This window comes from Lutjanus erythropterus, chromosome 17 (genome assembly GCF_056507025.1).
Source record: "Lutjanus erythropterus isolate fLutEry1 chromosome 17, fLutEry1.hap2, whole genome shotgun sequence".
Taxonomy (NCBI): domain Eukaryota; kingdom Metazoa; phylum Chordata; class Actinopteri; order Lutjaniformes; family Lutjanidae; genus Lutjanus; species Lutjanus erythropterus.
In genome coordinates, this window is record NC_139333.1 from 2,704,413 (window position 1) to 2,716,121 (window position 11,709).

Genomic DNA, 11,709 nt, shown 5'->3' on the forward strand with positions numbered 1-11,709 from the left:
TAGCACGAGGCAGGAGATTTAAATTTAGATAATTTAATTTTTGAGTTTATATTTGATGCTTATGGGGATGGAAACACTACTGCTTTTGTGCACAGTCCACCAAAATTTTATACCAGTTTTTATTTTACATAACAGAGTATTTTTATGTTGTGATATCACTACTTCGTCCACCACTGACTATACAACAGTTATGCAGACACTTAAAGTTTATCTCTAGAACCTGAATATTTAAAGCAACCTGTAACTCCAACATCAGATAAATGCAGTGAAGTAAAAAGCCTAGTTTTTCCCTCTGGCAAAAAAAATATAATTAAAATTCTTGCCCTAGGACCTAAAAAACGGTGCTGTTACATAAATGTACAAATTAATTTCCCACCTCTGGCCACAAAGTTTGATTTTACAGCGAAGACAGAGGTGACAATCTGACAGTGTCCTACAGAGGCTCCCAGTCGTCTCAGTCTTGGTCTCGTCTTAAATGTTCCTTTAAAATTGATGACAGCTTATTGTAATTGTAATTAAGTTTGCATACTGTAAAGCCATGTAAGAACACACTGTATATAGTAATTATACTTTTCCCTGTGTCACATTGGAACATAATATGTCACTGTGTATTTGAGAAGGACTGTTTTACTCTTTCAGTACAGGGCCTGATTACGCCCGCTTTTGAGTGACCAAAACTCCTCGTAAGTGACTGACCTCGGGTCTTCGGGGTTTTCATTCAACCGCTTCCTCTTTTCATTCTCATTATCACTAAAAACGGCTTCATTGTCACGTCAGTTTTGGGTGTCGTGGTTACTTCCATCACTGTTTGTTTTATTTGTCTTGTGTTTCTCATAATTTGACTGCAGGGTGATACTTTAACATTTCAGGAAATGTGTTGCATGTTTCAGGATCATGCTCAACTTTCTGTCTTTCATTTTGCATGACTCATCAGACTTTTATTTATCTCTCTGTTTTTTCAGCTGCACTGTTGCTGAAAAATAAATATTTCATCCTTTTTGTCTTAAGTTTATGCATGGTTTGCGTTACATTTTATCAAATAAAGAGAGAAACAATTTTTTTTTTGACTGTAATTTCTTTCCTCTCCGTCCTCCCAGCTTTGATCCACCCGACGAGCCGGCCGTGGAGGCCCCAACCAATCCGCCCCTTTCTGATGATGACGAGGAGATAGAACTGGAGATTGACCAGCTTGACGAAGCTCACTATGACTCCGTGGAGAAGGCCTCGACTCCTCCGGGTGACGACTGAGCTCTCCCTCAGTTCGAAGCAGCTGCAGGTGGATCACTGGTGCACCTTCAGCTGTAAACGCTCCGATTCAACCACAGTATTACAGTAGTGCTGCGATAATAATGAGAATTAAATACGACCAGCAAATGAACTGCACATCCACAATTCACATTTACAGTAATCTCTGTATTAGATGAGAGATAATTTAATGTAAATAAGAGCTAGAATTGATTTATATTCGATCTTCTAGCACGCAAAGCACATTTTAAGTCAGGATTTAAAAGTCAGGCTTTGCTCTTGATTGTTTTCCACTTGTTGAGTTGTTTTTCTGTAAAGGCATGTGCTCACATTTTGGGTAATATTGATGGACAGAAGTGAAGGTGTCTCACCCTTTTCTCTGTCAGAGTAAACGAGGAGCATGTGGTGTTAAATAAGAATAGATTTTCTTGGTTCATTTTCAAAGCCTGAATTATAGCCTCTTACATCGAATCACTACCCAAAGACTGACTGGCTCCTCATGTAGACTCACAGGGTCTGTAGGCGGTCTGAGAGGTCACCTGATGACGTCTCTGTGCTTATAAAACACAGCTTCCTCCCCCTGCCTTGTCAACAAAAGGGCTTTAATGTTGGTAAGCTATACATCCTGTCAGGTGTTTCACCTTTTAGCCTCACTTGTTAATACTGCCTTCTCACAGGGCGAGCAACCAACTTGCTGCGTTGAACACGACAGAAGCCCTGAGAGGCGAGTGAGAAAAAAATCTAAGTCTGATCTAAAAGGTTTTCTCTCATGTGTTTATGACTTAAAAAGAGGCAAAAAAATGTTTTGCCAGGGTCATCTTTCTAAGGCTGTGTCACACCAAACAAAAACAAGCCTAATCTTTAAACTTGGTTAAACCACGGTTTAACTTTAAATTATGTTGCACCATTTTTTTAAACTGTCTTAAAACTAAGAAAGATTGAATTCAAACTTCTCTTACATCAGTTTAGTTTTTAAACTAAACCTACCTGTGGTTTAAATTCACTTGTGCACCAAACTTTAAAATGCGATCCAGTATTAAACTTAAACTTTAGGAAGTGTAACTTAAAAATGGCTGCCATTTTGAGATGGATTGAAACTTTCCCAAAGAAAGTTAAACACCATTCAACCCCACTGAGTTTTATGATGTATTTCTTCTTTCTTTCACTCCAGTTAAAACAACCTGCCAGTTTCTGCCAGGCAGTCTTTTTTTTTTCTTTACTCTTACTCGCTTTGGTTTCATTTTTAATCTTTTATTATTATTAGAGGTTCTCTGTGAAGCCGTCATGAGTAGGCTAACATGGCTAACTTTTTAGCTGGCTAGCCAACATTTTGTAAAGTTTTTAGCTAGCTAGCAAACAGTGTAACATTTTTTAACTTTGTAAGTAGCTAGCAAACAATTTGTAACATTTTGTTAACTTTGTAGCTAGCATGTAAACAGTGTAAAATGTTGTCTTTTTTAAATCTGTGAAATGGGTGGAGAAAAAGTGTTTTGTTTGTTGTTGTAATACTCATTTCAGCCACAAGAGGCTGAAGTGCACCACTGCCCCATGTTCTACAACCTGTTTTCTCTTTCACCTGCCAAGACTTTTTCCACCTGTCACAGATTAAATAAATGAAGGAAACTGGACAAATGATCATTATAAAACATTTTCACCTGTCTAAAGTTAAGCCATCAGGTTTAAAGACTAATCCCTGCTTGGTGCAACATTATCAGATATTAGATATTATCAGAAACATTATGCTGGATTTTTTTTCACCTGTTTAGTCAGACATACAGGAGAGAAAACAATTTAGATCAGACTGTCACCAGAATTTGTTTTTCTCAGTTGCCCCTCAGGGCTTCTGTAGACACTGTTACACACATCAATAAAAAAAATAAAAGTTTGTTATTTGTCTGAACCGAGATGGATAATCTAAAGTACAACAAGTCAGATGTTTCAGCAGATGATGGAGAGAAAATAAATGTACTGAAACACATGAGAGAAAATAGACTAGCCTAAAAAAATCAACAGTATCTGTGTAACAAATCTGTGCTGAGTGATAGCATCAAACTGATAAGCACACTGCTCATAGTACTGTATCTTACTCACAGGAAATCTTATATTCTGTATTATTAGTTCTAAGCAGCACTGCAGGGGCACCTACAGTAATAATGTACTGTTCTGGGTCTCAGATTTCATTGATTTGATGTTTGATTAATATTCCGTACAAGCAGCAGTTTGTAAGATCTTCTTAAAGCAACATTTTCAACAGATAAATATTCAATAATACAATCAACAAGAGAAAACCTTTGTGATTGCATTTTGTCTTCTGTCATGTTTAAGATAACTGGAGACTTTGATGTAGAGAGACAAACAATCAGGAGGACACTGATACAGGTTCTTATTAGTTCACTTTCCTCTGCTGGTATCTCACCGTGCAGGTAGTTTGGGTTTGACTTTGGTGTCGAGGTTTTGAGATACATACATGTCTTTTAGTGTCTTTTTACACCTGGCATTAACACGTGGACAGTTTAAAACATAATTTGCGTTACAGCGAACCAAATGGAAGTCAGACAGATGTGAACCATGAATACTCTCGAATGTGGTCTGAGCGATCAGATCACAGTGGGTCTTTGATGCGTCCTGGATCATTTCATACCTGTACTTCGATAAAACTGATAGTCAGACTTCTGATAGACGTCTAAATTCATCCGTTGCACGAAGCATTTTAGTTCTTGACTGTCTTAAGTAGGACTATGGCACAATGAATTCTGGGTAAATTTTCAGAATAAATAAATTGCAGATCAAGTGACTGCATCTGACGGATCAGCTCTGTTTACCCCAGCAGAAAATATGTCCTCTGGAGGAATTCAACAGTTCCAAGAGTGTCACAATACAAAAAAGATATGCGATACAGAAAAAATGTCAGTGACAATAAACAGTGTTAATCCCACTGTTGAGAGGAACATCGAAGATGTTCAAAAATATATAAAAATCTTGTACAAGAGGCAAGAAATCATTGCTCTCTCCATAACAATGTCAGCAAATAACAACTTATGAGCCATGTTATCCTCTTTCTTCCTTGTTGTTAGGCGCTACTGATCAGTCGGTGGCACTGATTGTTACCATGGTAACATGAATCTTAAGTCTGAGTCAGCCTGAGGTTAAGGTGTCTATTTTTTTTTTTTTTTTTTTTTTCTATTTCTTTTTTGGTTTAATGGTCTAACTTGCAATAGTCTGATCTATGAGCAAGATTAAGACAAGTGTGCCACCACAGACTGGTCTAAAATATCTTTGTGAAACTGACCCCAGATCACCTAGGATGCATGTTAATGCCAGGTTTAAACAAGGCCTTAGAGTCATGCCTCCACCTCAACACAACAGAGACCAATGGAGTTTAATTTGTGGCGATCACAGTGTTGTGTGATGATCAGGTTTCACTGAAACAACTGTTTCATGAAGAAATGGTCCCATCTGTGAATTATCCAGAGTTACAGGGACACAGTGTAACTGAAGGAAATATCTTAAAACCTGACCAACATCTGGATGGTTAGATACCACTGGAGATAAATAAGACACTATGTTTTTTTAAGGATTTGAGTGAACCTCCTCTTGTTAATCTAATAGAGGTGAGGTTATGCATTTAGTCATTTCATTTAGCAGAGAGCAGTATGAGGTGAAGTCCCCTCCACAATTCATAAAATTAAGGCCAAGCTTTGAGAGATTTAAAGTTCATTTAAAAGTGATTTGAAATATGTGCTTCGGTTTTTTAAAGACTTGCTTTGTAGAGACGACAGAACATGGTTTCAGTGAAATGTGCCTTAGTTTAAAACGTTCTAAATGTGAAAGGGAATTCACCTCATAAGCACCAGTTTCTTCTCATCTGCAGTCAGCAGTCACATTAATTACAGGATATTTTAAAGAGCAACTGCACTCTGAATATTCTAAGTAGGAAATCTGTTAGTGTGCTGACCTCATGAAAGGTTTGAATCTGTTTACAGATGTAACTGTACAGTTACAGTTACTTTGTGAAGCACTACACTGCACTGTTGACGTACCACAGAGCATCTAATGACCACTAGATGGCAGCGCGACAGAGTGTTCAGCCTGGGTGTAGTTACTCTTTAATATCAGACAATCAGCAGCTTATCAGACGGATAAAACCTGTATCAGTGTAACTCCAAGTGATACATGAAGACTAATAATACAAATATGATGACTGACAGTCAGATCTGTATCATTATGTGATTTGATGGCAAACAGTGTTTGTTATTCAGTTTAATTTTGAAAATAAAGAATCAAGTATTTACCCAAATTGTTCTGTATGTCTTTTGTCTTTCAAAATGGCCGCTGTGTCAGATCAGGTGACCAAAGAGTCAAAAGCTCTTGCTGTGACTTCCAGGAGAAGTGACCGCGATCTCTGGCTGGTAGTGGTCCAAAGTGGTGGTCTTTCCTTAACAACGCGCGTGGTTGATACAGGTGATCAGACGGGAGGAGCCAGTTTTTGATGGGAGGTCCTGAGACGTCTCGTAAAGAACTGTAGCAAGAAAAAAAATATATATATATATATGGAGGTCATGTTTTACCACATGCAATTGCAGGTGTTTTCTGAGTCTAAGACCAGTTTACTTAGTTTTGCTCAGTACCTGGATGTCTGTAGGATCATGATGATGTTATTTGATCCTATAGACACTCAACAATATCACTGTTTTACATCATTTCAAATGACACTAAATACATAAAAAAATATTGTTAGTTGTTAGTTTCTGAATCTGGGAAAGACAGTGAAATACCCCAATACAGTATCTCTGAACCAGCCCACATTTAGGCTCTTTCCACTGGTGAAAGAAAAAAATATCCCCATAATTATTATAACTCATTATTATGAGATAAAAAGTTGAAATTAGAAGATGGAAAGTAAATAAAAATGATAACTTTTGCCACTACTATTACTTTTTATCTCATTTTTTAACCTTTTAATCTCATAATTTAGCCTTTTTTTTGTTTGAAAGTGAATATTTTCTGGTTTCTGACGTCATCTTGAATCTTAAATGATTTAAGAGACAGAATGATGCAGAAGTTCTCACCTCTCGTGAACAACAAACAGTCAAAAGATCTCTTAAGATGTGTAAAACAGACTTTATTTATATTTGATAGAAGGTACAGAAAGTAATGATGTGACCAGGTCAGTGTGGGGGCACATGTTACCGACAGTATCCCAAACCAAAACGTCACCTTTTTACGACCGGGCCAAAGCTGCTGTAACGTCCCTCCTCTCTGTCTCCGGTCCGGGGTCAGAACCGACTGTCGCCCCTGGACCACAACACAACATCTCTTTGGCAACAATAAACATAAGAGACACATTTTCCTCACCTCCCCTCCTTCACACTTACAGCACATCAATACTCTTTAAAAGCATTTTTGTCGAGATACAAAAATATTACGGACAGCTGTCTAGATGGTTCTATGCTAAACTGTTACAGAATATTAAAGAAACACTTAGAAGACACTACATGTTGATCGTAGGGTGTCCCGCGTCTTTGAGGCTCCAAACAGCCTCAGCTCATCGACCACACATTCCATTTCGCTTCCTTACATTTACACACACACAGAGCAAAGCATCGTAACGTGTCATGGTCGTGACGTTAGCCCTCTGTCGCCGTTCAACCAGCTGATCAGACAAATGAGACGTAACACTGAACTCATCTGTCCCGCCTAAAAGCAACAAGATTGTTCTTAAATATTCCATCCAAGCTTTGAAGTGCTGTAAAATCTCACCGTTACTGTTTCATCATGACGCTCAGGTTTGTCTTCCTGTTTTATATGTAAAGAACCCAAATTATAACGAGTTAGAACAAACCTTTTTTTTCTTGCAAATCTGAAAAGGTTCAACAGTCCAGCTTCTAAAACCAGAGTCAGAGTACAAAACAGACAATATACAGCAAGTGACAGTGACGGTAAAGTCAGGCAGCTCTTCTTCTTCTTCTCGTTTCTCTTACAAACACATAAATAACATGGTAGAAATGGGCAGAAGCTAAGAAATACTGCATGTAGAATGTGCTGATTTACATACGCAAAAGTACGTTTGCAGACAAAAATATAATTTAACAGCCTTTTTAATACTGTTGTGCAGATATGTGTTTTGATATGTTGGCCTGTAGGGTTGGGCAATATGATGATAAACTGACAATAATTTAAAAACAAACTTTCTACCAAAGTATCCAAACCTTTAATGTCTCTGGTTGTACTTTTGAATATTGTTGCAAATCAACAAGCATTACTGCTTCCTGGCAAAACTGGATATTTGCATCAATGTGATGAAGAACGCTGATTGGTCGGGTATTTAACTCCAAATCAGGCATTTTATTTGTTAACTGTTTCTTAACTGAAGTTCAGAAAAAGTATGAAGATGTACCAGTATTGCAATGTAATATTCAGAGGTGTGGACTCGAGTCATGAGACTTGGACGTGTCTGACTCGAGTTACGATGACTTTAAACTGGACAAAAAGAGACTCAACTTTCACTTAAACTCGTCATTTGAGCCTTTTGACTTTTAAATATTTAATAGCTTCCCCCGAGCCCGAAGATGAAAAGATCTGTTATTTATAAAGTGGAATCCACAAATCCCGTTTGAATCGATCAGACGGCGTCCAATTGAGTTGTAGGAGAAAATCATGAAGAACTAACGTTACATTACTGAGCTCCACTTGGGAAAAATGAGACCAAAGATAATTTGGTGATTAGCTCATTATGACGTGTTTACGACTTGAAACTCAAAGTTTAGAAATTCAGCATAGATTTATGATAAGATCTAGACAGGGCGTCGCCACTCAGCCTTCCTTCCAATTTTTCCAAACAGCCACTCGTGGTATTGCAGCGGGAAAAAAAGCATCTTCCTCATAAGCGATTATTATAAAAGGGATGTCTGTAAACCTGTTGACTGGCAGACACCTCAGAAAGCATTAATTATTATTAAACTTTGATCCGTGGAGGTTTTATGTTTCTAAAACTTTCCTACAGCCAAGAAAAGTAATTTGAAAATCTGTGACATCATCGCAAAGTAAAGTCTATGGGCTGAGTGGGAACTTGTGGGCGGGGTCAGCAGGAGAAACACTATTGAACGTATTCAGTGGGCCGCAAACCTGGAATGCAGAAAACTCTCTTGGCGTATGCAGTAGCTGAGCAGTTCTCATCAGACTGCATACGTGTGATCTCTGCATCCAGTTCTATATTTTACATCCACGACTGTCAGCTTTGACTTGTCTTCACTTGACACTTGTGGCTCGTGAAACGATGACTTGTTCCCACCTCTGATAATATTACATATAACGTGCTGAGGATTTCATCCATACTGTCCACCCCTGTTGGCCCATGTCATTATTAGAGAATTACTGTCTTTATGTAGCAGTCCAAAACCTGAATATCCCCTCCTGCTGCCAGTTTGTTTTGGACCTGTAACATGAAAATGGATTTCCATGACCATGTGTGCCTGTCTCCACTCCAAAACAGAAAAACAAACTGCCACCTTTTGTCTCTAAGCAATAAATTCTTACACTGTTTTCTAGTTACATGAAACCATGCATTGCAATATTTGAAAAACCTGTTAAACCTTTAATAAGAGTAAAATTACTTCCTTCACTTCTTGTCACCATAGTGACAATGTTGTGCCTGATGTTTACAACAAAGAGGGACTGGTTGTGATGGTGGTGCTGGCACTCAATTTGGTCGAGAGAATGAGCCACGTATTTATGTAAAACAGTACAGTAATGGTCCTGATACAAAAAAAGAAAAAGAAATTGTCACAAAATATCCGGTTGTTCAGGTTCGATCAGCTGTTTCCACGAAAAAAAAAAACATTCTGTAACCAGACAGGACCCATTTAAAATTCCCTTTGCTTCCTTCTGTTTGTCCTTTGTCTCTGAATGAACCCAAATATTAACATTATATTACTTGCGATACCTCAAGGATTCTCGTTGATATTCATTAAGACAAGTAAAGCAGTTTCCTAAAAAGTACAAAGTCTGTGGAGCTGTACAGTCTTGTTCAAGGTGCTGATCTTTTTCTTGAAAAGCATAAAAGTTGATATTGTGTCTTTTACTCTGCGACAGTTCCTGTTTCCGTAAGTCCAGGTGGTTCCACGCTCTCATGAATGCTACCCATCATAAATTAAGAAGTGAAGGTGGTGGCAAAATGTGATGCTTTCCAAAGGTCTGTCCTTCCTTTTTGTCTCTTTGATCCGAAAAATATGCAGAATTCAACATACAAGTTTCCCCTGCTTTCATATATTCTTTACATCATACATACAGTAATATATTAATATTCTGTAAATTTTATATATTAACCATACTCTTTTCAGTATTCTAAACAGCTGAAGTCAGTCCTACGTCGTGGTAAGACGGACCTTTCAAAAGTGTCCACAGGCGATAAGAGGCACTGTCTTGTGTTTCTAAAACCTGACTTTAAAAAAGAAATCAGAAGTCATGCTAGCAGGCCGAGTCATTGTCACAGAGAGGCAGTAAGTATCCACAGCTCGTTACTCTTTGTCCCCGTCCTCGCTGCTTCCTGCAGAAAGACAGAACGAGGCAGAGAGGATTAATGTGCACAAGTGTTCTTTACAGACTATTAGGCACCGTTCTCCAAAATGTTGGCAGATTTCTATGAAATTTGGCAAGAAAGTTTATTATCTCATTAGGGTGGTACGTTTTTCTGTAATTCAGTCTGTGGAAATATGTTGTAGCCAACAATTTCTACTTTTTCCAGACTGGGATTAAGTCTAATACAAGATTAAAGTAGCATTTTAATAGCATGTTAGCTAAAACATGTCCAATTTGTCTAAATTATTAGTATTATTCCAACAGTCAAGGCTTAAAAGGCAACCTCAGACACACAAACATGGGAAAATTTGGGTCCACTTTGAAAATACCAAGTCACTGATGAGTCGAACAGTTTTTTAAACTGATCCATTATTAAGCGAGATCACTGCAGCCACGAGAGGCAACACTAAGCTACAAAGTAATCCTCATAGGCGACTGTGCATCGTCACAGTAAATCCACTAGAAGTGAGTGTTTTTGCCACCGACAGGCTCAGATTGCTGTTTCAAGTATCTAGCAACATCATGGAAAGGATCCCCACAAAGACAGAACTGTTTTTTTTTAAAGAGTGAAATACATTTCATTTAACCAGAAACAGATGTTTTATTGCTCTCTCCAAACTAACCAGACTCAGAAACCATAATTTTACCCTCATCCTTTTCATTCAAACTTGACAGAAACAAAATAAAACCCACCAAAAATGTCACATCTCACCTTTCCACTGTTCCAACAATCATCATCTCTCATTTGGTCAAAATAAAACCTTAATTCACAGAGTTAAATGTGGAAATATCAGGAGAGGAACGAGGGGGAGGCCTGACATCAGAGAAGCAGCAGGGAGAAAGTCAGTGCAGAGCCAGAATATTTTCAGATCTAACTCTGTCAGTTAAGGGATTATTTTGACCAAACCAGAGCGGATGATTGTTGGAGTAGTGGAAAGGACCCAAGAGAGTTTTGGTGAGTTTAATTTTGTTTCTTTTGAGTTCATGAAGCATGTTTTATATGATGATAAAATTTCTGTAATGGGAGTTTTCATGAGTTTAGTGAGAGCGATAAAACAGCCTTTTCTTCTTAAACAAAAAGATCTCTGCACTGATCCTTTCATCATGTTGTCAGTTGACAGATTACACTGGAGTTTATTTGCTCTTTTGACAGATGCAGTGGCCTCGCTCAGTACTGGAACGATTTTAAAATTTATTGTCCCCATTAGTAACTTAATAGCAGCTTTGCCCATTTGGTCAAGTTTCTGTGTGACTTTGATCAAGAAAACCATTTTCAAATCTGAGCAAATCAAAGATTTGAGCGTCTGTCCTGAGGAAAAGTGAGAGACCCACCTCCTACAGAGTCCATGTCAGAGTCGGAGATGTGGGTGATGGAGAAACGGGACACGGGGGAGGGGGAGACAGTGAAGCGGGAGAACTGTACGGCTGGTTTGGGGTCTGGAGCTTTGGGGATGGAGCGGGGTGGAGGGGAGTCAGATGTCGCTGAGGATGTTGGTAGAGGGAGCAGGGGGAAGTCGTCTTCCCACTCGTATCCTGCACCTGAGAACAGACAACAATAAGACATTTAAGAATTCAGATTTGATAAATCAAAGAAACAAGATGACCTCTTCATTTACTAAAAATATGTATTCTTGAACTTACTCTCCTCTGAGATGTTTCCATCTGAAGAGTCATCTGAGGCGTTAACCCTTTCTTGGGATTTTCTCCGTGAACTCTGACCCTCTTTTCCTAAAGGGAAGCCATGCTCAACCAGCTCCTTAGTTGGACTTTCCTGGTGGCAGCGAAGTTCAGAAGAGGAAAATAATAAAACACTTGTCAGACAGAATTAACATCAGATCTGGGCAGGTATAAGCAGTATAAACTGGCTCCAGGGGGCAGCAAAACACC

At 38.5% G+C, this 11,709-nt stretch overlaps 2 protein-coding genes across 6 annotated transcripts in view; one reads left to right on the plus strand and one right to left on the minus strand.

Annotated features, from left to right (window-relative positions):
• baiap2b (BAR/IMD domain containing adaptor protein 2b) overlaps positions 1–2,075 on the plus strand; it is an 82,564-nt gene extending 80,489 nt beyond the window's left edge. For both annotated transcript variants that reach the window (XM_084741200.1, XM_084741202.1), the window contains one exon: positions 1,098–2,075. In XM_084741200.1, coding sequence (XP_084597326.1) covers positions 1,098–1,248 — 151 coding nt within the window. In that variant the 3' untranslated portion in view covers positions 1,249–2,075. The remainder of the gene's footprint in view (positions 1–1,097) is intronic.
• A 5,098-nt stretch (positions 2,076–7,173) lies between these two features.
• Positions 7,174–11,709, minus strand: part of aatkb (apoptosis-associated tyrosine kinase b) — a 73,322-nt gene continuing 68,786 nt past the window's right edge. For all 4 annotated transcript variants that reach the window (XM_084740390.1, XM_084740391.1, XM_084740393.1 and 1 more), the window contains 3 exons: positions 11,464–11,593; positions 11,155–11,361; positions 7,174–9,790 (listed from right to left, as the gene is read on the minus strand). In XM_084740390.1, coding sequence (XP_084596516.1) covers positions 9,762–9,790; positions 11,155–11,361; positions 11,464–11,593 — 366 coding nt within the window. In that variant the 3' untranslated portion in view covers positions 7,174–9,761. The remainder of the gene's footprint in view (positions 9,791–11,154; positions 11,362–11,463; positions 11,594–11,709) is intronic.